Source organism: Ochotona princeps, chromosome 29 (genome assembly GCF_030435755.1).
Source record: "Ochotona princeps isolate mOchPri1 chromosome 29, mOchPri1.hap1, whole genome shotgun sequence".
Taxonomy (NCBI): Eukaryota; Metazoa; Chordata; class Mammalia; order Lagomorpha; family Ochotonidae; genus Ochotona; species Ochotona princeps.
The window spans coordinates 5,125,743-5,153,106 of NC_080860.1; the positions used below are offsets into that span (position 1 = coordinate 5,125,743).

At 54.0% G+C, this 27,364-nt stretch overlaps 1 protein-coding gene across 3 annotated transcripts in view; it reads left to right on the forward strand.

Moving 5' to 3' along the window:
* CUX2 (cut like homeobox 2) overlaps positions 1-27,364 on the forward strand; it is a 211,929-nt gene that overhangs the window by 154,210 nt on the left and 30,355 nt on the right. For all 3 annotated transcript variants that reach the window (XM_004595299.3, XM_058656781.1, XM_058656780.1), the window contains exon 4: positions 11,143-11,221. In XM_004595299.3, the coding sequence (XP_004595356.2) occupies positions 11,143-11,221 (79 nt within the window). The remainder of the gene's footprint in view (positions 1-11,142; positions 11,222-27,364) is intronic.

A 27,364-nucleotide genomic window follows, 5' to 3' on the forward strand; every position in this document is an offset into this window, starting at 1 on the left:
AATATGCACCGGAGGAGGGCCAAGGGGAGGCCAGGCCTGAGAGTCATGCGGGGAGTTGTGCACCCAGTCCAGGACTTGACATGCCCAGGAAATAGAGCATCCTATGTACCCTGGGCCAGACACAGGAAGGGAAAGATCTTTCATCCCCAACACCCCCTGTCTGCCTCCTCTCTGATGACCGCATAACTTTGATGGCCCTGGGTCTCCTTGGCCATTCAGCCTTGCCCTCTGGAGCCTGCCCTCCAGCGTAGGGTAGAACTTGCAGGGAACACGGCATCCTTCTGAATTTAGAATTAAGAGCAAGCCAAAGCGTCATTGAACCTGTCACGCCGTGTTATAACCAAATTAAGACCCCGCAGCAATCCTCCTTCCTTCGGCATCATATGCCTTATAAAGTAAATTATTAATGCTTTTCCCCCCAGTTAAGCAGCTATTTGCAGCTATTCCGGGTATTTCTCATTAGAAATAACATCATCTCAGGAACGATATTGATTGATTTTTTTAATCTTGGAATCATGGACGTGAACCACATATTTATATGACATTCCCTTTAACTAGAATTCTCATGCTTTATTTTTATATTATTGATCTTTTTGACACGAATTGCTGGTTGGCCTTGTGCGAATGCTGTAAGCTTTCCTCCTGCAGAGGAATGGGCCTGGCTGGCCATCCCTGCAAAGACAGATTGCGCCAGCCGCGTGGCAGTAACATTCCCGCACATTTAACAACAATTAGTCTGTGCTGATGCCATGGTAGGCTTGCACGTATGAAAATTTACAAGCCTTTTAATGGACTGCATTATGGAAGGCCGCGCGGGGCTGGTTGGTGAGGAGATAAGGCCACCGGGCATGCATCCATCTCTTGGCTCTGTCGGCCGACATCTCCCGGCGCCCACATCTGCCTCCCAGGGAACGGAGGGCCAGGAAGGGAGATGCGAGGTGGAAGCTACAAGCAGCAGCCCCACCGACACCGACTCGGGCCATGTGGCTGTTCGTGTAGTCACACATCCATCCAGGCAGTGGGTGTTTGTCGGGCACCTTATGTGTGCTGGGCATTAGACTGTACCATAGGGCTCAGTACATGCCAAGAGCAGCGCTGACTGCCAGGGGTGACAAGGTGAGCAGGGGTGTCTCATTCATGCAGATCTTGTGGGAGAGGGAATGAAAAAGTGTACATTTGCAGCTCTGTGCTTGGCCAGGGTTCTCACTGAACCCCCATCCCCACCCCATCTCTGTCTGGACAAAGGAGCCATGACAGTGCCTCCCCCAGAGAGACAGCAAGCCCAGTGCAGGTGGTTGTGATGACCGAGCAGTTGGACCTGAGCATTCAGCACTCTGGTCTTCTGTCTAGGAAAAAACATTCCAGACCTGCACCCCAACCTCGCTTTGGGCTATAGTTGTAGTTCCCAGGGTTGGAGCTGCCTAGCTCTGCCCATTCTGGTTCCCACCAGTGTTTCCTTGGAAAGCTAGCTGAGGCCAGCCCACTAGGGACCAGCAATGATGTAGCCTCCTGAAGGGATCACTCATGGGTATCTGATACCCAGCCCCATCCAGAGGTCAGCCCTCTCCTCTCCAAATCCCACTTCCCCTCCAACTTGCTCCCCCCAAACACACATGCCCAACCATGCCTCCTTCTCAGTTCTGCTAGGACCTACACTTGGTGCCATGTATTTGACACTTGTTGTATATCATGATGTGTGTCAGGTTCCAGAGGCATGTCAGGAAGCAGCCACAGTACCTTTCCTATTGTCACAGGCTTATAGTAGAGCCCGAGGGCCACATCCCCTCAGTTCTAGGGCCCACCACAGGATGTCTGCGTCACCTGGATATGGAGACGGGAGAAGAAAAGGCAGCCGGCCGGTCTCCTCATTCCAGAGCTGTTTTTTGAGCCCCTCATGTGTGAGCCCTGTTCAGGATCCTGGGGGCCTAGAGCACAATGAGGAGTGTTTATGTCTCTATCCTGTGTATGCATCATTTGAAAGGCAGTGTAACCCAGTGGCTGGGAGCACGCTTTGGAGCCAGCCCGCCTTGGTTCAGATCCCAGCACAAGTGCTTACTAACCTGGGACCTGGGAGAAGCTGTTTTCTCCTCTGTGCCCTGATATCTTAACCCGTCCCTGCTAAAGTGAAAGCAGGGGTACAGTGGGGTACACAGGGTCAAGGATTCCAGCCCCACAAAGAAAGCGTGACTCAGGACAGACCCTGCAGTGTGTAGGTGTGCCAGCTCTTGCCTCAAAGAGTGTACCCAGAAAAGCCCTACTCCTTCCTGCCTCAGACCCAGACAGGCACAGAGGACCAGGTCACATGACACCTCAATCCCCCCCACGTTGAGGTCCCCAAAGCACCAACCTCAGGACTGGGTACAAAAGGAGGAGCCTTGCTGTGTGTCCACTGGGAAGCAGATATGCAAGAGCCCCTTGGACATCCAGTGTGGCTGTAAAATCCTCCTCAGGTCCCAGGTGGCAGGAACAGGGCCAAGAGAGGCTAAGAAAGCCTCAAGTCACATAAATGGAGGAAGCGAGGGCGGGTCAGGTCGCTTCACCTTCAGCCTCAGGGGCTTCTACAACACTCACTTGTTTATTAGGGGTAGGGGGGATCCAGAGGATCCTGGCTGAATGGAGCCTGCACACCCCCAGGTGGGCAGCAGGAGGCAGGGGACACACGTGTTACAGAACCAATCTCCTTCCATGTTGACTTATCTGTGCAGCCTTGCCAGCAGCCTTTTTTTTTTTTTTTAGATTTATTTTTATTGCAAAGTCAGATATATATAGAGAGGAGGAGAGACAGAGAGGACTGTCTTCTGTCCAATGAGTCACTCCCCAAGTGACCACAACCGCACCGGGCCCCGCCAGCAGCCTTTGTACACAGGCACCTGCCTGCCAGGATGCCTTGTCTCACACCCAGAGCCCCTGCCTTTTTCCCATGCTTCATTGCAAGCTCCAAACACTCGGCCTCAGGCTCTTTGCACCTACTCTTCTCTCTGCCTGACCCTCTCTGCCTACCCATGCTATCCCCTTAGCGTGGAAGTACCCTGCCTTGGTGCTATTGGGTTCTGGGGTAGCTGACTCCATGCTGTGGAGGTGACTGGGCACATATCTGTTGTGCATGTCTTTATTGTGGGTATGTAAGGCGGAACTGGGATCCTTGCTGCCTTTTATAGCAAGAGACAAAATCTGAAACCAGGCATCCTGGTGCCAGAGTCCTGGCCCTCAGCCATTGTTTGTGGCATGCCTGCTGTGTGCCAGGCACTGGCAGCATAGCAGTGAGCAAATGCCCTGGGGTCTCAGGCTTCGTGGCTACTCTCATTCACACCCCAAAGCCCACTCAGGTCCAGGAAGGTGGTTTGGCTGCCAGGTGCAGACTCTCAGGCTCAGAGACGCTGTGACACTGCAGAAGGTCACACAGCCAGTTGGCAGCAGAGCACGTCAGGCCTCATGTGCTTCTGACTCCACCCCATGTCCACACGGTGGGGACAGCCAGTCAATTAGAATAACATTCTACCTAGTGTTTGAAAGGAAGAAGCAGGAGCTTGCTGGCCACAGTGTAAGCATGGCGGCTCCAAGGCTGGCCTGCCGTCGGTTATTAATTAGGCCATTATGCATTCCGCAGTGATAATTGCTTTGCCATGGAGCCACCGAGCATGAAACAGACCAGCACAGAAGTGCAATCTATCAATCTGTGCGGTCGCAGCCCCATCGCATGCTCTCACCTTGAGTTGGGCATTTGTCCTAGCGGGAAACACAAAGAAATTCATGACGCATGGGCAGGTGCTTGGGAGGACTGCGTGCCGGGCCCAGAGCAGCCCAGCTGCAAGGCCAGTCTCCGAGCTGGGGGTGGAAATCGTTCCGTCTCAGTCCCATCGCCCTGCCTGAAGATTCTGGGGAAAGGGCTGTCTGTCAGCCTCACCTGTGACTCTCCACAGTGATGGGGTATGGGAACAAGTGCTACCCTCCACTGTGTCTGTCTCCGTCTTGGTTCTGTCCCTGGCGTTGGGGTTGTGGAGGGCATAAGACCTACATGCACCCTTCTTCCAGGTGCCATCCTGGAGGCCCCCAAGTGGAGGTGTCAGTAGCAAAAGTAACTGGAGACTCAGTTACTTTTAGAAGTCCCTTGGGAGCAGGACATTCGGGTCCCCCCGAGTATACGCAAAGGGATGTGACTCCAGTCTCTGCTGGTTATGTCGCTTGTCTTTACAGCAGTTCTGGGAGAAAGGTGCTGGTACTCCCCACGTATTACAGAGGAGGAAATGGGGGTGCTTCTGAGTGAGGTGCTGGTCCAGTTCCTGCAGCCCATGACAGAGCTGCCATTGGAGCCAAACCCGCAGATGCAGCACAGCCTGCAACTCGGGGTTACCCAGAGATAGCAGGGTGTTCATCTTGCCTGGCCTGACCCCGGGAGCCTGGCTGGGCCCTCTCCAGCCTCTCATGCAATTGTCAGCAAGTGCCACCCTCAGGAACGTGGCTTCCAATCTCCGCTCCGCCACCCGCTGGCAGACCTTGGGGTGAGACGTTGCCTCTAGGTGGGGTTTGCCATTTGGCTTGTTGCTCTGTCCCCTATGCCTGCTGTGTAGGGGCAGTCAGATCCAGAGGCAGGGTCCATATTTCCAGCCCATCTCCTCATGGGTGGCCCTGGGTGCACACATTGGGAGGTACAAGCCAGACTCCCAGGGTCTGGCTGCTTGGGGGACTCCTAATCCCCACCCTCCCGTATGTCAGGGAGCCTGAGCCCGCGTCCTTAGATAGTGGCGTTCATCATTAATAAAGGAAGCGGAAGCCAAAATTTGTAGCTGTGCAGGCTAATTAGGTTACTCACAGGAGCCACTCACACTTGATTATTTCCACATTCCCCACCAAATAGATGGCTCTTGAATGCTGGGCTCTCAGCTGGGCACCATGGGGTCTCCCCGGGGGGCCTCACAGGGGCTTCCTGTCTTAAATAAAAAAGAAGCAAATAATAAAACAAACAAACATGGGATTCGCTTGTCCTCGCTTGGCTGCCCTGCTCCCAGCATCACGGGGAGCACAATGATATTTGCACCTGTCCCTAGGTCCTGTTGTCTCTGGGTATTGGTATAGGGGTAACCTAAGGGGAGAGGGGGACCAGAACAGCAGCTGTCATGCTCCTGGGAGAGAGACTGAGAAAAAAAAAAAAAAAAGATGTTGCACTTGAAGTAACAAGTCTGCCCTGCCATTTTGTCAGGTGCTGGGAGGTAGGGTTTGGGTAGAGCACAAGGAGATGTGTCAGCCCTTGCCAGGTGCCCTCCGCCTGGGTCCAGGTAGCTGGGGGGGATCCCAGAGGTGATGTCTTGTTCCCTAAAACCAGGGGAGCCTGGCACAAGCGAGCACGGGAAGGCTGCAGGAAGCGGCGGGGACAGAGGCAGACCATGTGCCTCCTAAAGGGTAGCCGGGCTCAGCTTGGGTAGACAGTAGCAGTGCGTTGCAGGAGCTGAGAACACCACTTGGGAGTCAGGCTGCTGGGCTTATTCCCACTTTCCTGGCTATGTGACCTTAGCCTAGTCTCCTGACCTCTCGTGCCTCAGCTTTTTCACCTAGGAAATGGGCATAACTGCACCTGCCATTGCTGTGATTGGTGGAGAAGCCCAGTCTGTGAACTCTACTATCAGCCATGGTGGGAGTATTTGTGCCACCAATCAGGGCCTTGGTTTTTCCACCCTAGCCTGCCAGGTACTAACCCTCTCCCAGCCCCTGGCTGCACCTGCAGCCCTGGACTATGCCAGGGGTTGAGACGTAGGAGATGCAGAGCGCTCAGAGCAGTGCCGTAGCTCCTTTAGCTCCTGTTGTCAGGTGTGACTGTGAGCCCACCTTTCCCACAGATTCCACCTTTCCCAGAGTCGTTGGGAAGCTCGATTGTTGGGCGAAACCTTCTGGTTTAGGGTGTTAGCAAATGCTAGACATTGGCTTAAGCCTGAACTTGGGATTTGGACCCCGAACGTGACACACATTTGCAACCTTGGGCATCACTGCACCCTCCCCTGCATTCCAGGGCTTGGTGGTGGGGTTGAGCTCAGTTTGTCTCAGCCCAAGGCTGTGTGCATTGCCAGTCATAGTCATTAAGACTCTCTTCAGCATCCATTGTGCCCCATCCGTGTGCCTGGCTATCTACTGAGTGCATTTTATACATCCGCCCCTCTATCAGGTCCAGAGGGGACAGGTGGCTGCAGAGGCCAGGATGGGTACTCCCAGGGTCCCTCAGGCCAGCGCCCATGCTACAGGTACACAAGTGGAGGGGCTGGAGGCACAAGTTCATGAGACGCCTTTGGACAACACAAGGACCTGCACACATGCTCAGGTACATGCACCGTCTTACCTGCCAGTGTCTTTGGTGGGTGGGGGCTGCTCTGGCGGGAACCCAGGTCAGGTGATACAGAACCTGATCCTTTGGCTCTGGAATGCAGGCTGGGAGTCCTTGCCCTGGCCCTCACTGTGTGGCTGTACACCCCAAGTCTCACCTTCCCCTGGCTGATGGAGAAAGCAACACAGATTTCTGATGGGGTCCAGCAGGGTAAGCATTCCCAGAGTGCCCAGTACCTGATCAGAGCCTTCAAAGTGGTCACTCCTGTCACTGTCTGTATATACGAATATACAAACAGGAGTGTGTGTGTGTGTGTGTGTGTGTGTGTTAACAGAAACAACCCTGCTTTTTTTTGTGTGTGTGTGAGCGGTTTATAATCAGAAGGAATTAGAGCCAAAGGTGTGGAGTCTCCATACAGTGCCTCTCCTGCAACCCATCCCGCTCCCTCTGTCAGTAGCGAGTTGCCTTGGAGTGATGCATTTCTGACTGGTTTGACAAACCAATAGCTATGCAATTTGATAACTAAATCCGGTGGTACACGAGGGCCCAGTCTCTGCCTCACACGGGCCTGTGGGTTTGGATGAATGTGCAGCCTCTGGCCCTGGTGCTCACGGTTGCTTCTGGAAAGACTGCTGCCATCAGGGGCCTTTGTCAGTCTCGCAGCCGGCGCGGTGGCCCTGCTGCCACTGAGAAAACCACTGTAGTTTCTGAGCTCCTCACAGAGGCAGACAGGAGTCTACCTCCCTGCTCTGCTCTGGATAGCACAGCACCTAACGGGGAACCAGGGCCGTTTTAGGGGTGGACTTGAGTAAGTGCTAACTTACCCAGAAGTGACATCACCTTGGCCACTTTGGGTGGCCAAATTCCAGCCACAGATACCCTCCCTTTCCCTTCACACCCCTGCCTCTGCTGTGTGACCTGGAGCCACCATCTCAGCCTCTCAAGCAAGTACCCTCCTCTATGTCGCCCATGCAACAGCCAGTAGCTCAGATGCCCTGGTCCCCATGAGAAGCCCTTGTAAGCCCTGAGACGTTCTCAATGCAAGACGAAAGGTAGCATGCCTGTGGCCATCTATACAGGAATGCCAAGCTGTCAGTGAGAGCCTGGCCCTCAGAGGGCAAGCACAGGAAGGCCACCTTGGTTGCCAGGGGGCTCCATGGTCTTTGTCCAGAGCTAGTCTCAGGGACGAGGGAAGCAGAAAGTTGGACACAGCAAGGCCTACCTCTGGCTGGGACAGCAGGGTCACACCTGAGGCCTCGGCCCCTGGGAACTTTGTTCACATGGTCTCAGACCACACACCAGCCAGCACAGAGCCGTGGCAATGGTTGTGGCAGCTTACGATACCCCGCCTCCCACCTCGCAGATGTCCGTGTTGCAGCATCCTCTGCTGGCCACATCCAGGGCTAGGCGGCACAGCCACCTTCTGTCCCACCCTCACTTGTCCACAGGCAGGGCCTTGTGCAATCACTGATAGCTTTTCAACTCATTGTATGTACCCGATGCTGGGTACCCCAAAGCAAAATGTGTTTGTAAGGCACTAAAGAAAACCTTCTGTCCCTTTTATGCTGGGGGCCCTCAGAAGAGAAGTGAAATTGTGTATTCACTGCTAAAAAAAGCCTTGGCTTATACAATTTTAACAATAGAAAAATGATCTTTGTGCTTTGGCGCGTGGATGCTTAGAGGAAAACAGGCGGCCTGCTCAGGTGGCTGGCGAATTACAAATGAGCAGTGCGCCTTTGTTTTGAGTGACAAGCAATTTAAATGCAGTCTTTCGTGGCGGCCTGGAAAAATTCTTCCCCCCAGAAGAGAGCAGGAACAGGAGGAAAAAGGGAAGAAAAGAGAAAGACAGGGTTCCCTTTGGAGCTGAGGGGCCGTGTTCACTGCCGCTGCGCAGAGGTGAGAAGCTGCTGCTTCACTTGGTAATTATGAAGCCGGTAGTTTGTGATTGGACGTAATTGATGATTACACTGCCGCTAATAGCAAGCCTGCCAGCCTCGGCGTGCGGGACACCACATTTCTGTACCATTCCCGAGCCCCTAGAGGCAGCCAGCCCTGAGTGCCAACTCAGCTCGCGGCAGGGCTGACGGCAGGACCGCGTTCCAGCCCACATTGTGAGCCCTGTTTTGAGCCTGGGTGTGATTTCAAATGTTAGCACACAGGTGCACGTGTCCCTCTTTCCCACCTCTAGGCGTTCCGGCCTTGCAGAGCCTGGGTATGACCTGGCCTATGCAGAGGGCCCTGTGTGCCAGAGAAGGCTTGCCAGTAGGCTGCCTGGTATGCCTGGGTAAAGTAGAGTGAATGCACATTTCTGCGGGAAGGAGCTATGGACAAGCACCCTGGAAACCCAAGGCGCCGCGGTGACTGTCCTCAGGCCTCCGGCTGCAGGCAGCCCACCTCCTTCCCACTTCCTGTCGGCTCCACCTCAGGGTGGTCCCCTCCCCACCAGGGGACTCCCCAGAGCTCCCTGGAGGATGTTGTCTACTGTCCCTGCCTCACCTCCCTCCGAGCTCTGGAGTGGTTTGACATTGGGAAGGATCCACCCCAGAATCGCCTTGGCCCCCCCCTTTACTCTTCCAGCTCTTTCTTTTGATGGTGCTCCACAGCCTGGTCCAAGGAAGGCGGGTAGCACAGCCCTGGCTGATGGAGTTCGGTCAGTGACCAAGGCCCAAGCCTCAAAAGTCATCTTTGCACCTCGCGAGTCCCCGTCCCCGCTGTGTGCCCCTGCAGCAGGTCCTGGATTCCACCTCCCAGGCCCATTCGAATCCATATCCTCTCCCCATCCGTGGCCACTTCTTGCTGCTCCTCCCAGGCCCCTCTAAGCCTGGTCCCCACCCTGCAGCCAGGGGGCCCTTGTCAGAGCCTGTCAGTTTGTCTGCTCAGGGTCCTCCTGTAGCTGCTCGCCCTTCAGAGGGAGAAAAGCCTCTCGCCCCTTCTCGGTCGCTGTGTGTCTCCTGCCACAGATGTCTCTTCCAGGGATGCGTGCACCTTCTTGTGGGTCCCAGCTGCTCTAGGGCATGGCTGTATCTTCCAATCCACAGTGAGGGTCCACAGGGGAGCTGTGTCTTGTCTACCTCAACAAAAATAAAATTTGGGGCAAGTTCTTCCTTTGCTGGATTCTAGAATATTCTCTACCCCACCCTCATCCCATCCCACCGTCTTCCCCTACTCAGGGAAATGATTCCTAATGTTGTCCCACCTAACTAGGTCAGTCTCTACTCCCTAGGGTCCTCTTAGGGACCGCTACTTTTCCTTCCAAGTGGTTAGCACTTGTGATAAATGAATCCTCGGGGACCCTGGCACGGTGCTGATCTCCCTGGAGCCTCCAAGTCCACGCATGGGGAGCCCAGTGTCCATCACATGGTGCTGAGAACAGAGCACCCACTCAGGAGACATTTGCTGAGAGAGTGAGCAACTGGGGAACTTTCCTTAACCCCTTGTTAAGCACACATCACACACGCCCTCCACCTCTCCAATATGTCTGGTTCTCTGTGACTTGTAACTCTAGTTTCACATTTTCTTGTAACCCCATTTTAAAATGGCAAAGGCCACTATGTTTGCTCACTTAATGGCGTCATCAGTATTTTTCCTAAGCATATCTGGCTCTCGTGGTGCATCTTGGCTTGGGCCTGCCACCTGCCCGGTGCTTAGCTCATGGCCGTGGCTCTTGGCCACTGTTGGGGCAGCCATGGACACCAACTCCTTGCTCCCAGCAAGCACAGATGTAGGTAACGTGGCGGTACCTGGCCCAGGTTCTCTTCGTAAGCCACCTGAGACAAGCACAGTAGAAGCAGGCAGGCTACACAGGCCTGATGCATGCCAGGAGCTCTGCCAGGCACCTGCAGACTTACCTGTTCTGCCATTGGAGAGACAGAGACACAGAGGTTGCTGCTGAGACCTCCCTGCACAAGGACACATGGTAGAGTGGAGGAGCTGACATCTGAGACGAGGCAGTGCAGCTCCCAGGCTGTCACTGGCCTGGCTACCTGTGAACACCGGGAAACTCAACAGAAGGGGACCTCTGGCCCAGCATGTGCTTCAAGTGCCTGGAGCTCAGTGCACACATGGGAGGCCCTCCCACGTTTGTCTAAGCTGTCTGTTATCTTCCAAGAGCCTTCAGGCTCTCGCTTTAATTTTCTGGTAGGAAACACTCCCAGAGTGTGTCCCTCTTGCCCCAACCCCGAACTTCCAGCAGTGCCCCCAGATAGCAAGAGGACACTGCGGTGGTGGCAGGAGCTGTGTACCTGGCCCCATGGCCAGTGCTTTAGTACAGTTCCGCTCACTACCCACTCCAGGCCCCTCCCACACATGAGGAAACGGAGGGTTGGGGTGAGGCAGTGACTTGCTGAGGTCGTATAGCCCACACAGTGGAGCTGGGCTCCCAGCTGTCCTAATTCCAAAGCTCAAACTTTAAAAAAAAAAAACAAATCCATTTGTTTGAAAGATAGAGTGACACAGATCTTCTAACTACTGGTTCATTTACTCCCAAATGGCTACCCTGCCAGGGCTGGGCCAATCTAATACCAGGAGCCAGAAACTCCATTCTGTTTTCCCACTGGGGTAGCAAGGATACCCCCACCCCAGCCATTGAGCTATCACCTCCCCAGGTATATTTGCAGGAAGCTGGACTGGAAGCAGAACAGCCGGGACTCGAACCAGGCACTCTGACGTGGGATACGGGCGTCGTGGGTGGTGGCTTAACCCCGCCACAACAACACAGCCTCCAGTGCTAACACTTTGGGCCCTCATTCCCAGCCCCTTTGTGCAGGAGGAAATGATCGTGCTTGCTTGCAAACTCGATGCCATGGTGACATGTGACTCTCTTGTCTCCAAAGGTGGTGGCCCTTAGTAAGAGAAGTCAAGAGGCGGAGGCCGCTTTTCTGAGTGTTTACAAGCAGTTAATTGAAGCACCAGGTAAGACACATGTGGGCTCTCAGCCTGAATCGTTCATGCCAAGAAAGGGCCTTGAGGCCTGTTTCACAAGAACCCCCTTGTGATCAACAGGGGTGCAGGCCCCCTGCAGCTAGGGCAGCATCCAGTGCATGGTGCCATATCCCCCATCCATTTCTGACCTCAGCCTGGAGCCTGCTTTGGGGGCCTAGCCTGCCACATCTCTTGTAATAAGAGATGGAGGACAACCCCTAGCACTTTCCCCAGAAGGGCCCGACCACCCTGAAAACCAGACCTCAACGAGCACATTCTGTGTAGTTCCATCACAGAAAACACAGAATGCCAGCTTACACTATCCACATAGCGGGAACAGCCCCTGTGTTCTTCCACAGGGCAATGGCTGAGCCATGGGTGGCCTTTCCTGTGGTGGAATATTACTCAGTTGTGGAAAAGGTGTGGTGTTCTGGCATGACCTTGAAAACATGACACTGAATGACAGATTCCAATTGGAAAGGCCACATTGTGTGTGATCTGTGTCTATAAAGTGTCCAGGCCAGGCAGGTGCATGGGCAGAGGGAGGAAGGTGACCAGGGACTTGGTGGGAAGGTGCAAAGTATCCTCACAGGGAGATGAAATACGCTGGCAAGGAGCGATGTGGTGACAAAGCACGTGCATGTGCTCATTCAGTTACTGGACAGTGGTGGATTTCCTATTAGGTGAATTTAAAAACAATAATAATAAATTTAACTTGTGCCGTTGGAGGTCATGGAGACTCACCTTGTAGCAGGCAGGAGCTCCAAAGGACGCCAGGGCCTGGGTGGGTGTGCTGCGTATGTGAGCACTCACTGGCGCACCTGACTCCTGGCATGGCTGTGCCGTTTGCCTATAAAAGGTTGTGTTTTAGAAGTCATCCATCCCATGCCACCTTCTCAGTGGCCCAGCAATAGAAGCCCAATGGTGGGACAGGGCAGAGGGACCCTGTGCCAACACCCTCCACCAGACACCCCCAAGTCCTGGCTTAAAGCTATGGGAATCGGTGCCTGCTGGACTGTTGGGACCAGGGGTGTATGAGAAGGTAAACAAGGTCCCCTCTGAGCTGTGGAGAACAGAGGTGTCCATAACTCTGCCTGCCTAGAGCTTCTTAGAAGGGCTGCAGTGGCCAGTGGAGTGTGGCTCCCGGAAGTCACGTCCACGGGCAGTATGAAGCATGACCTTTTTGAAAGTAGGGTCTCCGCAGATGGTATTAACAAGCCATCTCCAGAGGTGATTCTCCTGGAGAAGGGTGGACCCTGAAGCCAGTATCCAGTGTTCTCAGAAGCAGAGACAAGGACAGACACATGCTTGCTCCTGTCCCCTAGGGCCACACGTGGGAACAGCCTGGACCTCAGCATGTGTTCTCTCACAGTGCTGCCGGCCCCCTGTTGCTAGGCTTGGACCTGTCTGCATGAGCCAGGGGGTGTCTCACGTTGAAACCCTAACCCTGCCTTGCAGAGCCCCTCACAGGAAGTGACACTTGCAGATTCAGACTGGAGTGTCTGGGAGGGTGGCCCTCAGTCTGCACACGTGGCCACGCGGCTTTTCCCAGAGATGGCAGGATCCAGGCGGCACACCCCCACAAGCTGTGTGCCTCCAATGAGGACTGGGCCTCGAGGTACAGACAGGCCTGTGTCCATAGTGTCATTGTCACCCTCACTGAGTGGCACTGTTCCTGCAATGTGTTTTGTTTGTTTGTTTTGTCTTGTTTTGTTGTTTTTGTTTTTATTGGAAAGTTAGTGCTACAGAGAGGAGGAGAGACAGAGAGGAAGATCTTCCGTCTGATGGTTCACTCCCCAGCCGGCCGCAACGGCTGGAGCTGGGCTGATCCAAAGCCAGGAACTCGGAGCCTATTCTGGGTCTCCCACACCGGTGCAGGGTCCCAAGGCTTTGGGCCGTCCTCAACTGCTTTCCCAGGCCACAAGCAGGGAGCTGGATGGGAAGCGGGGCTGCCAGGATTAGAACCGGCACCCATATGGGATCCCCGCGCATACAAGGAGAGGACTCTAGGTACTACACTACCATGCCAGGCCCCCTGCAGTTTCTTAAAACTGTCATCAATGAAGCCTGGGAAAAACTTGGAAAAATGCACTCTCTTATTTCCCGCTCTTGAGACTGATTTGGAAAGCAGAGTGACAGAAAGAGAGATCCGCCATTCACTGGTTCACTTCCCAGATGGTCGCAACAGCCAAAACAGAGCCAGGTTGAAGCCAGGAGCTGGAATGCCATTGGGGTCCCCATGAGGATGGCAGGGGCCCAAGCCCATTCTCCACTTCCCTCTGCCTCCCCAGGCACATTAGCAGGGAGCTGGATTGAAAGCAGAGGAGCAGGGGCCTGGCGCAGTAACCTAGTGGCTAAAGTCCTCACCTTGCATGTGCCAGCATTCCATATGGATGGCTGCTCCACTTCCCATCCGGCTCCCTGCTTGTGGCCTGAAAAAGCAGTGGAGGATGGCCCAAAGCCTTGGGACCCTGCAGTCTCATGGGGGACCCGGAAGAAGCTCCTGACTTTGGATCTCTCAGTTTTGGCCATTGCAGCCACTTGGGGAGTGAACCAGCGGATGAAAGATCTTTGTCTCTGTGTCTCCTTTTCTCTATAAATCTGACATTCCAATGGAAGGAAGGAAGGAAGGAAGGAAGGAAGGAAGGGAGGGAGGGAGGGAGGGAGGGAGGGAGGGGAGGGAGAGAGAGAGAGAGAGAGAGAGAGAGAGAGAGAGAGAGAGAGAGAGAGAGAGAGAGAGAGAGAGAGAGAGAGAGAGAGAGAGAGAGAGAGAGAGAGAGAGAGAGAGAGAGAGAGAGAGAAGAAAGAAAGAAAGAAAGAAAGAAAGAAAGAAAGAAAGAAAGAAAGAAAGAAAGAAAGAAAGAAAGAGAAAGAAAGAAAGAAAGAAAGAAAGAGAGAGAAAAGCAAGTGGAGCAGCAGGCCTCAACTAAAGCTGTCCTACCGGGCTGTAGGCTGCTGGTCAGGAGTGGGCTCTGAGTCAGCACTCCCTCCCAGCTGCCCCAATCCTTCAGGTTTCATAGTCTCAGAGACAAGTGACGTTGGAGGGTGGCCCTCCCAGGACCCCCGTACTTGGCTGCTCAGTGGAGCCCCGGAATTCCCTTCCTATAGCACCAGGGTAGCCCCGAGATAAATGTGTGCTTTCAGGCTCATTGCTAGGCCCAAGTTCAGATCCTGATGGTAGACTAATTCATTCACTTCTTCCATAAATTGAGGCTAGTATTCGCACCTGCTTCTCCTGATTGTAGGAGGTTTAAAATACACAGTAGGTGCTTACTGTTGGCTACTATCATCGTTGTTAGACTTCCCTAGGAGATATGAGATATGAGATGCTCCCAGCCTGGGACTGACCTGACTAGAACTGTACACACGGAGAGACAGTAGGCAACTAATAATTGCATCAGAAATAAGATTCAACAGCAAGGAAAAAAAAAAAAACAGTGATTGTGCAAAGAAGTGCTTTTTCGACCATAGGTGTCAATAATCATATTTACTCAGACAGCATGTATTGAGCGCTTACTGTGTGCCTGGCTCGCGCTAGACACCGGGAACATGGCCAGGAGCCCAGATGCAGGGCCATGCCCTATGCAACATGTGTTCTGACAACAGAAGTGACCACAGAGTCAGGGGGCAGACAGTCAGGGGGCGATGAGAGAGGGGTTCACTAGGGTACCCCTGTCCTTCCAGGGACAATACTATTGGAACTGTCAGAGCCCCGGCTATGAGAGCCTGCAGTTAGTGCCAAAAGTTCTAGAGGGTTCTAGTTCTAGTCTGGCTCCCCAAACCTCAGGAGCAGGAAAGTCTCCCCCTCCTAGTGCTGACTCCAGGCCTCTCATACCCCAGAAGCAGAGGGGCGGGAGTGCGGCGGTGGGGGGGGTGGGCTGTTCCCAGCTGTCACCGAGTTAGAGAACCAGGAGCTGTAACGGATGGAGCCGCAGCAGCCCAACAGCCCCTTTAGGGGCTCTAATTCATTTTCAAGACATTTAAGAATAACAAAATGTTTTAATGATTTCTTAGGGGAATTAGGAAGACATATTTTTGTTCTCATTAAATTTTATCCTCAGACACAAGAACCAAATGTCAGATGTATTGTTGGCGCTTCGAGCGTCCCCGCTCGCCGCGCCTCCGCCCCAGCCCCTCCCCAGAATAAGGCCGAGCGCGGGCTTTGTGTCGCTGCCTCCCGATGGGCTCCCCCCACCCCAGCCCTGCAAAGCCACACAAGTCCTGATTCAACATTTCTGTTGGAGTGACTTCTGCCAGCCCGGATCCTTGGCAGCCAGCGCGCCGCGGCGTGATTGCTCAGCAAGTATTTTGATAAGTGTGCAGCCTGCATGTCTGTAATTACGACAGAAACCCGTAAATCTTTTGGATATTGTTCACACAGATGTGGCGTGAAGTGAGAAAAAAAAAAGCAGTAAAACGTGTTAAAAGCATAATTAATGTCATTGTTGTGCGAGATGATGTGATTTAAACCTCACTGACTTCCGTGGTGGTTTGACGGCTGATTTCTTTATCGGAGCTCGTCAAGGCACTAGGTACCGACCCAGGCTTCAGAAAGCTAACTTGTTCACTGAGTGATGAGTTCAAGAGAAAAAAGGGGGAAAACAAAGCCAGGAAAGACCAGGTTCTGAGAAGGGAGAGGGAGGGCGGACAGGTGACCTGTGCTACTGACCTGAGGAGAGAGGTAAGTGCCCGTGCGGGTCCTGCTTCCCTTCTCTCGCTGTAGAGGAGCTGGACCAGGACCCAGCGTCTCCCAGCAGGTGTCTGTCCCCTTTCTGCATCTTTGAGGGGTGCAGCCTCACACACCCCTGGGCGGGACTCTATGCTCCATGTTTCCAAGCTGTGTGACCTTGACCAGGGGCCTTAGCCTCTCTAAGCTCTGGCTGCTGTGGCTTCAGAAGAGGGGTGGTGCTAGAAGCTACTCTGCAGCCAGCACGAGGACTCGCTGTGCTGTGCAGGACAGCATCGGGCAGGTGGGCAGCAGCAACAGCTGCCTACCCCAGGGTCCGAGAGCAACAAGGATCCCCCGTGTCTGTTGCTGCCCACCCAGGGTTCTGTCATCGTCAGGGACGCCAGGTGAGCCGTGAGGGCCCCTGGGTCCCTGGAACAGGAATATACTTTGCAATGTTTGAGGTTTTACTTTTTTTTCTCCCTGGTGTAAAAATAGCACATGCGTACCAGGAGCTTCAGAAACACAGCAAAGTGGGAAGGAGGGGAGACTTCTAGTGGGCACGCGGTCTGTTGTTTGTGGAGCTTTTTTCGCTGTGTTGCTGATCCTGTGTGCTGCATCCGGCTTTCATGTCTGCCTGAGTGGCTCTGACCGTCTCTCGTGTGGCTGTGTTATCTAGCACTGAGTCCCCCTCCAGCCCTGGACATGGAGGACACTCGTGAGCATGTAGCTAACTGGTTCCGTGCTGCAGTTGCAAGCCCAGGGAAGAAAATTTAGCCTTGGAACCTGGGGTCAGTGCCCAGAAAGAGTAAGAATTCCTGCCGCCTCCTCCTTGCTGTTTTACTTTGCGGTCCTCATTTGCAAATGTCCTAAATGGTTTTTTTTTTTCATATGTTACAACCCACTCATATTTATTCTTTTGCAAGGTGCTGGTTTGTGTATCCCTAGCCTATTTTCCTGTCAGAGAATATGTTTTCTTATTCGTTTGTAGACACTGTTTGCATATTAAGGATCTTGGCCACTCTCCTCAGATGCATATTTCCTTGCATTTCCCTTAGTTTGCCTTTTGTGTCTAAGTTTATTATGTCTTTTGTGTAAGGTGCGTAACCAGCATTCACAAAGTACGTGCAGAAAACAGGGAATCACCAAATCTTTGTTTTACAGCTTCTAAAGTTTTTACCTATTTTCAAACCCGTCTTGCCTCAAGGTTATACAGATTCCTTTAAGTACCCTTATGATATTAATTCCTAAACATTTAAATCTTTCAATCATCTCTGTATGTTGATGAAAGCAATGAGTGAGCATAAATATCCAGTTTGGTTTTTTATCCCAAACAGCTAGTTCCAGTGCCACCTAGTGGCCAAGCCACTTCACATGCACAACATCATCAGAAACTGGTCTCTGCTGCCTCCTCCTCCTCTTCCTCCTTCCCTTCCTCCTCATCTATGCTTCACTTCTGGAGCTAGGGGAGCACTAGGGATAATACACTTTTTAAGCCCATTGAAAAGAAAAGGCTTGCAGGTCAGCGTCGTGGAGTAGGAGGCAGTCCCTGACAGTGGCACAGGCATCCCCTATGGAGCACTGGTTCGAGTCCTGGCTGCTCCACTTCGGATGCAGCTCCCTGCTAACGACCTAGGAAAAGCAGCCTAAGAGAGCCTGAGGATTTGGGCCCCTGTCACGCACATAAGAGGCTTCAGAAGAAGCTTCCGGCCCTTAGCTTCAGCCTGGCCCAGTCCCAGCCATTGCAGATAGCTGAGGCGTAGACCAAATAAGTAAATAAATCTTACTTTAAAAAAAAAAAAAAAGGCAAGGCTTAGAAATGGGCCCATAGCTCATAGAGGTGAAGCTGCCCACATCAGAGTGTTCGGGTATGATTCCTGCCTCTGGCTCCCATCTAGCTTCTGCTAATCCTACGCTGGGACACAGTGCTGAGGGCTCAAGTAACTGGACTCCCACCACTCACACAGGAGGCCAGGCTGGGGTTTCTGGCTCCTGGTTCTGGCCCTACCCATGTCCTGAATGCTGCTGACATTTGAGGAGTGGTCCATTCAAGGGGTTGGCTTGCTCTTTCCCTCTCTCTGATGATAGATATATACATGTATTATTACATCATACATATCTATATACTTACACACACACAGGCTCTGGCTCCCTCAAGTGGTTGGGGCTGGCTTTAGCAGGCAGTGCCCTGCTGCTTCTTACCTCACCTTTCCCTGCTCCCAAGCACCTGCCGTGTGCCAGCCCCATCCAGCAGGGACAACAGTGTGACAGACAGGTGCTCACAGTGTGCACAGAGGGACAGCTGTGAGAGGCACCTCCAAGGTGGGGGGGGAGGCCTCCAAACGCTGCTATGGAGGCCAAGGGAGGGTCTTCTATGAGAGCCACTGTCAGTGCCCTCAACCTGTTACGCATCTGGGTTCCCTGATCTCATGAGCATACCCCTCTGGAGAAAGGGTCCAGCCTTTGCCCTGCTTGGGCCATGGAGGGAGTGCAAGCTCAGGGAAACCTGATTGCCTCCTGCCTAAGGCCCCATAGCAGAGAATGACAGAGCCTGAATGTAGACGCTCCTAGCCGCTGCTCTAGCCACAGGACTCACTTAATAGTGAAGGAGTTCAGACAAAACCACTGGACCGGGGCCCATGGTTGAGGAGGTTCCGGGCGTTTCTGAATGCAGGCGGACGTGCTGTGCAGGAAGATCCCGGAGTACCTGGGCTGCGGGGAACGGTCACAGGCTGCCAGGCACCTCCTGCAGAACCAGGCCTGTCCCTGTTCTTCCACTCTGCTCTCAGTTTCACATCAGACTTCTCTGAGCCTCCACTTCCGCATGTGTAATGTGGACAGTGGCCTCCCTTAATTACGGGGCCATGGGAGGGTTCAGAGAACACCAAGCACGATGTCTGGCACAGCATCACTGTGACAGGAAACCTGTTTGGTAGATAAGAGCACCTGCTGTCCACCAGGCGCTCACTGTGCTCGGCAGCAAGGCACCTGCTGAGCGGAGCAGGCACCATGCCCACCCTCCTAGAGCTGTGAGTGGCGCTCAGGTTATGGGGACCCAGCCGTCATGTATGGGAGTGGGCATCCTGACTCCACTACTCTCTGTTGAGGGCCCCCAGGAACTGGCTGTACCTCCCTGAACACCTCCTGCCATGCCTCCTAAGACCCCTAGAAGGCTCAGGTGCAGGGATGAGTGTTTGATGCATAATAAATGCTCAGTAAACAGTGGTGGCACTGCCATGGTCATTAGTGTTATTGTCCATGCCAAGTGCCAGAAGACACCCCTCATGATCCCACTCAAGAGATCCCCCCAAATCAGCTGGAACTGGCAGCCGTAGGGAGAAGGGAGAGGAGTGAGCAGACACGTGGCTCCTGGCTGCGAATCAGGGCTGTTCACTCCATCTGCTATTGGAAAGTTGAGATTGAAGGATCAGAGTTAGTCTTGCTGCCACCATCAGTAGCCTGAGCCTCCCTCCCACACAGGCGCCTGGAGCCGGGGCCCAGATGGGAACAGGCTTCTGTCTTTGAGATATTTTGGAGGGGCGTACGCATACTTCTGCATATATGGTTTCTAAACAGCCTCTCGGACAGCCTTTCCTAAAAAAAGCTCCGAATGCCACTTCCCTTCAGATGGACACGGTGGGAGGACCGAGCTGCTCCGCCGGGTATCTGCCCCGCCCCCACCACATTGTTAAAACATTGCCGAGAGCATCAGCTAGCAGCGGCAGGTGGAATCCATGACATTTCACTCCTCCCTGACCGTTCCTTTGAAAAGCCTGGTGTGGCATTAAAGTCTTACATTCCAAAGGCCTGTGTGTTCCAGGGACCAGCTCCCGCATACCCAGGATGAATTCTTGTTTCACTAAGCAAGGCTTGCGTAAAGGACAAGTTGATGGCAGCAAAGCAAAGACAGGCAATATCCTGCTCCCTCTGCACCCCGCAGGAGCCATTGCCTCTCACAGCCCATTCTCAGCCCATCAAACATGTCATCTTTGTTGTGGGATTTGGGACTCCCCTCTTGGAGCTTTCCTAAACCCAGGATGCGTTCCTGCTGCCCTGACCCATGAAGTGGCAGTCTGTGCAAGGCGGAGTGAAGCAGCAAGAATCGGGCTCAGCCCGTTTTATGGTAAGACAGCACCAGCAGCCCCGGCAGCTGCGGGTTGACTGGAATGTCCCCTGTGCCAAGCACTGAGCCCTGGGCACCAGGAAGCCAGAGTCAAGAGCCCGAGCCAGGACTGTCATAGGATGTGCATCCTACCTCTAGGCTAAGCACCAGCCCCACCTCTCCCCCTTTTTTAAGATTTGTTTTTTAGTTATTTGAAAGGCGGAGTTACAGAGAGGAGGAGAGACAGAGAAAAATCTTCCATCTGTTGGTTCATTCCCCAAACAGCCACAACGGCCGGAGCTGCGCTGCCCTAAAGCCAGGAGCCTTTTCCAGTTCTCCCACATGGGTACAGGGACCCAAGCAGTTGGGCCGTCCTTCGCTGCTTTCCCAGGCATATTAGCAGAGAACTGAGTCAGAAGTGTAGCAGCCTTGTGCCACAATGCCAGCTCCCCATTTTGCACTTTTTTTTCTTAAGATTTATTCATTCCATTACAGCCAGATATACACAGAGGAGGAGAGACAGAGAGGAAGATCTTCCATCCGATGATTCACTCCCCAAGCGAGCCACAACGGGCCCGGTCCAAAGCCGGGAACCTGGAACCTCTTCCAGGTCTCCCACGCGGGTGCAGGGTCCCAAATCCTTGGGCCGTCCTCAACCGCTTTCCCAGGCCACAAGCAGGGAGCTGGATGGGAAGTGGAGCTGCCAGGATTAGAACCGGTGCCCATATGGGATCCCGGGGCGTTCAAGGCGAGGACTTTTAGCTGCTAGGCCACGCCGCCGGGGGCCCCATTTTGCACTTTTTAATGGAGGGAAGGCTGATCTTAGGCTCAAGGTCTTGAAGAACTCGAGTCACAGCAGTTCCTCTCTTTGTGCTTATCTTTATGGGTGAGGCGCTCCTCCATGTGCTAGAAGACCAGACGATTTTTCTTGACAATGGTGAAACACATTGTGAAGCTGAAAATCCCTTCTCCAAAATGCTTGGAAAAGAGGGGCTTCGGGTGCAAATATTCCAGATCTGGAATGTTTGCGTGTTTGTACTGAGCTTTCTTAGGGTGAGACCCAAGCCTACACACAAAGTTCATTTATATTTTATATACACTGCCTAGCCTGAAGGTAATTTTATGCAATATTTTTTTGTAATCTTGTGCTTGAAACAAAGTTTCATGGTGTGGCATTTTTCTGCCTGTGGCATCATGACAGCACTCAGAAAGTTGAGGATTTGGGAATTTCTCAGATTTTCAACTTAGGGAGGCTCAACTTGTATTCCTTTAAAATATGTTTAAGTCCTAAAGTTTTGAGTTTCCCCCAGGACAGACATCTGGTCAGTCACCTCAAGGGTGCACGGGCGCGGCAGCCATCTTCAAATGAGTCTGCCAGCATCTGTGGTTTTAGTACACACAGGCTTAGCCGGAAAACCTGAGTTCAGATCCAGGCCTGCCTGCTCCCTGCTGGGTGACCCTGAGCAAGTGGTTTCCATTTTCAGGGCCTCAATTTGCCCATCTGGAAAATGGGGATGCAAGCAGAACTCCACACGGTGACGTCCACAGGCTCTCCTGTGGAGGTGGGAATCGAGGAACATTGAAGGCGCTCATCTCTGTGCCTGGAGCTCAGAGGGCCCACCTCTGGCAGCTCCCAGCAGTCCTTGGTGTCCCCCTGGCTTCTAGAAGCATTGTTTCAGTCTTGGCCTTCGTCCTGTATGTCCTCTCCTCTCCTGGGGACCCTGGACCCTGGAATAGGGCCGATGACTGCCCCTAGGCTGGGTTGCAGCTGCAGCCCTGTCTCCACAGGGGGCTGTATGCTGAGGTGCTCCAGCATGTGGCATTGTCCCACCATGCACTTCCTGGTTCTCCAGCCTCAGCACCCCTCTCCCTGCCCCTCCCACCGGCATGGCTGCTGGCTGGGTGCAGAAGCCTCTTGCCTGGCAACCTCCATAACACAGCAGGTACTGAGCGTCCCAAGTGCCCAGCCCTAACCCTGGCATCCAGAAGTGGCTTTTGACTTCTCCGCCCACTGTCCTTCCCACAGGACATGGCCTGCCAGCCTCAGAGATGGTAGTGTTTTGTTCCTGTTTGCCCAATCTGGCCTGCCATCTGGAGCTCTCTCACCGGGTTTTCCCCACTTCACAGACACCCTGAGGCCTACCCCTTCCCTGGCCTCCTGCTTAGAGGGGTCTTCCCAGCACCCACCCACGACACCCCTGGGGTACCCTGCACAAACTTAGGGCTCTTGTCACGCTCATTCACTCTCACACAGCCAGTAACTTCACACACAGAGTCCCAGGGGCCCTGGTGAGCTCTGACTACCCACACCCCTCCCTGTAGAATGTGCTGGTGCCACCCCTGGGTTCTGTCCATAGATGTCACCACAAGACAGTGGAGTGTGTGTGGTGGGGGGTGGGGGAACAAACTGTTTATTCCCATTTCACAGACTGGGAAACCGAGGCTGTGGAAGCGACGTGGTAGCCACATGAACCGGAGGAAACCGGCTACATACAGGAAGGAAGGTTGTGGGGGAGGAGCTGCCCTGTAGGCCCAGCCTGCCATAATGGGGCCCCCAAAGACTGAACCCACAGATGTGTACAGCCCCAAGGTTGGAGCCCAAGATCAGGCTTCCACAGGACCAGTGTGTGAAGGGCAGCTCTGCCAGCCCTCCCAGTGTATGCTCGTGTGGCTTTGCCACACTCAGAGCCTCTGCTGTCTAGAGACTTTCCCCTGCCTTGCTTAAGTTTTGCTTATGTGTATATGTATGTGTGTGTGTGTTGTGTCTATGTGCGCATTGTGTGAATGTGTATGTGTGTATGCATATGTGTGTTGTGTATTTGAAGGGCAGAGAGACAGAGAGAAGGACAAAGAGATGCTGCTTCCTTCTGCTGATTTACTCCCTGTGGCAACAGCGACCAGGGCTGGTCCAGGCCTAGCCCAGGAGCCAGGAACTCCATCTGGGTCTCCCACATGGGAGGCAGGGGCCCAGGCATTTGGGCCATCTTCTGCTGCTTCTCCTGTGCCTGAACAGGGGGCTGGATCAGAAGTGGGGGTGTAATTGGTGTCAGGCACTAAGGCGCCTTCATGACCTTACTTGACCTTGGTTGCTTCCTCGGAAACTCCTGGATACAGTCACATGGAGATCTTGACTTCACCACCTGAAGGGCAGAGCAGGGTCACTGTCAGTCTGTGTGTGGTTCCCTCTTCCAGCAGCAAGGCAGGAGTGGCTAGGAGCAGCCCAGAGCCCTTGGTGGCAAGTGCAGGCACATGGAGCTGAAGCTGTGCCCCCCAAGGCTGTCACTAGTTTCTTGGGAAGATTCTGAGCTGTGCAGTTCATGGCCTTCAAGTCCCAACAGTTGTAAGAGCTACACATGCTGAGAGTCCGTGGGGCGCTGGGCCTGTCATGGGGCATGTGGACTCGTGCAGTCCCTGTTGGCCTCACTTAACTCGTGGGAAATCGAAGGCTCGGGGACCCTAAGAAGCCTTTCCTGATGGTGTCACTGCCAGGACTTGACCACTTGTACTCCAGCCACGCCCTGGACCCTTCCTCCAAGGGCGGCTTTGGGAACTGGGTTGTGAGCAGTGTGTGCACACCTTGTATCGAGTTGGAATGTGAGAGTTTCATAATCACCTTCCCTGATCATTGCAGCTCGCAGATCCAGGCCCCAGGCCTGAAGTGCAACCCTAGCAGGACCCTGTCCATCGGTGCTATTGTGTGTCCCCATCCTCCCACCGCTGTCCCTGTGCTGAGGGCCTGCCTGTGATACACCTGGGTCAGAATGTGGATACGAAGTCCAGAGAGGGTGGTGTGCTGACAAGATTGGAGTAAGCCGGGGGCAGGGCCAGGGGCATCCATTGTCATGTTTTTGGCCTCAGTGTAGGAACCCAGGGCCCCTCCATGCCCTGTCTCCAGGCAGCCTAGCACACTGGAGGAAAGAGTCAGAGAGCCCTGGTCCAAACCCTACCTCTGTCATTTCTAGCTGGGTGCCATTTCCAGCTTGGCACATGGCACCGCCTCTCTGAGCCTCATTTCCTTGTGTGGAAAATGGGGATGCTAGTTAGCTTTGCAGATGATGTAAGAGAGAACACAAGCGAGTATGGGCATTCCCTGTAACAGAGTGTGACAGAGAGCACCGGTTCCTGCATGGTAGAGGAGGACAGGGCTGCCTGAGCTGGAGACTCCAGGAAACTGATGCCCATTAGGGCAAGACTACGAGCCAGGTCATTACCCTGTGCCCAAGGTTTTGGTGGCGAAAACCTAAGTCTACGACGGGAATGTTGTTTCTATGACAGCCCTGCGCTGCGTGCATCTTATCTTAGTGTCCGAGTACTCACACACTCAGTGTGGTATGGCATCACTGTTCCAGGTCCCCCCATCCCATGCCCACTGCCAGGGCACACTTTGCTGAGATCTGTTGCTAAGTCCTTGCCTGCCTCTCTTTGCTTCTCAGCTTGCACAGATCTGCCTCAAGCACAGAACCCAGGGCCTGGCACCCTTGTCCCAGTCGCTCTACCTCCAGGGACCCTGTGGTAGCTCCCAGGGGTCTTTGCAGGGTTCCTGTCACTGTAAGACTGCTCCATTTTTCCCTGTTCTGCTCCCTGCCACTCCAGTCCTGTCTGAGCCAGGTGGTCTCACTCTTGTCCCCTGTCCCTGGGCTTCTAACACACTCCTCTCCTGCCCAGCAGTTTTGCAAGATGGAGTTTCAGCAAGACACAAAAGTCCTGATGGCCACCTGGCTGAACAGTTCTGACAGGGGAGACTCAGAACTTCCCGGTCCTACATGTTTAGTTCAAGGCTGGGTCAAGCCTGAACCCAGTCACACAGGGACTGAGCAGACCTGGGGAGTCCTGGATGATGAAACCCCCCAAAAGCCTGCTGCTTGAAAGGACTGGCTCTGACACACAGCCCAGGCACACAGGAAGCTTCCAGACTGAGACCCGAGGTGTAGGCAGGTTCCCTGGAGGACTCAGATGTGCCCCTCTGCCCAGCAAGGACTCTCGGGGGACTCTAGTTGTCCTGCTTAGGTCCCAGCCTGGCCCAAACTGCCTCACCTCAGGGAGATGACTTCAGCCTCACCCACCCACTTTTCCCATCTCTGAAGTGCCAATGCGAAAACGTCTCCACAGTGTGGTCGAGAGCAGGTCCTAACAGGTGCCAAGGACGTCGGTTATCAGAACTCAGGGACCACCCACTGCCACCACGTTATCCCTCAAATTGGAAGCCCAGGAGGATGCCCAGTGTGGGAGAAAGAGGGTCAAGGACCCATCCCTTGCACCAAGTGGCAGTGGCAAGTGCTTCCCAGCCCCGTGCTGTGCCACCATCCTCACACCCTCTCCCTCCTGGGCCTCACCACCTCCCTGCACATGTGGCTCCATCTTAGACATGCAGAAATGGGGGATCCGGATGACCCTGGTCGTCAGTCCTGCCATTCTCGGCTGCTTTGCTATTAGCCCCAGTTCCTGAGAGCTGTTGTGTTGTTTCTCACTTTATAAATGGGGAAACTGAAGACTCAGGACTCTATGGGGCTCAGACACAGAGCTGAACTTCAGACTCTGTGAGCCTGATGGCTGTACCGACAGATAAAGGCAGGAGGGGGTGCCTGGAACCCACACTAGGAGTGCCCCTTCCCATCCCCTCGGCCCCTGTCAGGGCCAACTAGGGTCAGTCCCGCAGCTAGAGGGCAGAGGCCAGCACAGTAACCCTCACGGCTTCAGAGCCAAGTGACGTGTCAGTACTTGAGCCCCAGAAGCAAGCATCCACTCCCCTGGAGTGGGATGACTGGGCTTGGGCAGACCCTAGCGCAGACGGGCCCCTGGGCCCCAAGCTACATCTTCCCCATCTTCTTGGAAGCAGAGTGTGCCCCCCATGACCCACTCAGCCCTGCATCCGCCCGTGTTTATCTGACTCCCCTGACCCTGACCCGCACCAGGCGCTTTTCTCTCCCTTTCTCAGAAACCAGGACACAATAGGCAGCGTTTCCTTGAACTTATTAAAAAATCCAGACTTGTAAATTAATTTGTTCGTGTTGTACAAAGGCAGTGCAGATGGACTCATTAGCATGCACACAACAAATAATTATAGATGAATTTTTAGCTGGCCTGCCTAATGCGCTCGCTGGGTTAATTATGTCAATGTATAATTACATCAGCCTGGGGAGACATAATGGCGTACCCTGCTGAGCGGGCCTTGCCTAATGACAAGGCGTGGGGGTGCTGCTGAGAGAGGGAAGCCACAGCACCATTGCCACGCACCTGCTTACCTCGGCCCAGGCACCCGTTGTCCGAGCCTCCCTTCGCCTAAGCAGACAGGCGGCACCAGGAGCAACACCAAGGTCACTTTGTTCCAGCTGCACCTGAAGGCCCCCGTGCACAGGCACTGCTGCCCCTCCCTGTCAGCAGATGCTTGTGGGGTTGGACTGTGTGTCAGGCCATGTCATAGGCCCATGGGGTCCCATCAGAGAAGGGCAGGACAGGCAGCGGCGCCAGTCCACCTCCATGGGTGGTGGTGTTCACAGCTGGAGTGGCCTAGGTACACTCACAAAGCGAGTGTACCCTGCAGCTGTGGTGGGAAAGGAAGGGGGCGGGCAGCTGGGAGAGCTCATCTTGGAGGACTTCCTGGAAGTAGTGGCATGTCAGTTGTAGTATGGTTTGACTAGCTCAAAGGGGTAAGAGGTAGGAAAGACACCCTGTTTCAGGCCTGAAGTGGGAGGAGCCGTCGTGGCCAGCATCAGTGGACCTGGGACCAGGGCAGCCAGGGCTCCTATTTGGACCAAGCTGACTATATGGCACCTTGTCACAGACACGTGCAGTGGCTACTTTTGTGGTGAAGCACAAAGAAATTGCTTCAGCTACCAAGATCACAGAGTGCCCAGGGGAACTCATGGGAGATTAGACCCGGGTCCAGCGACCCATGACCTAAGAATCAATGCCCCATACCTCTACACATCCCCGCCAGTGGAAGCTCTGAGGCAGGCAGATGGAAGAGAGACTGTTAGAGACTGGCGCAGGCCTGGTCCCTTGACCCAGAGCACTGAGTGTGGCTGATGGTACAACACTGGGTACAAACACTGGGCCAGGAAGCTATGGTGACATCATCTCTCCTCACCAGCACATCCCCTGGCCTCACAGAGCTTTAATGACTTCTAAGTGAACCTGAGCTGGACACGAGCTGGCCTCCCGGGAGGACCCAGGAGCCCTGAAGGTGCCATGTCGTATGCTTATCTGGACCAGCCAGTAGTGTGAGCGCCTGCCCTGGCAGTGGAAGCAACGAGGGAGGAAGTGTGGCAGGAGTTGTGGGCAAAGGCAGAGGAAGTCCTTGGAGGTGGCAGGTGGTATCATAAGACGTGAGTGGGTTCAGGTCCTGATAACCATGACAGTTGACCAG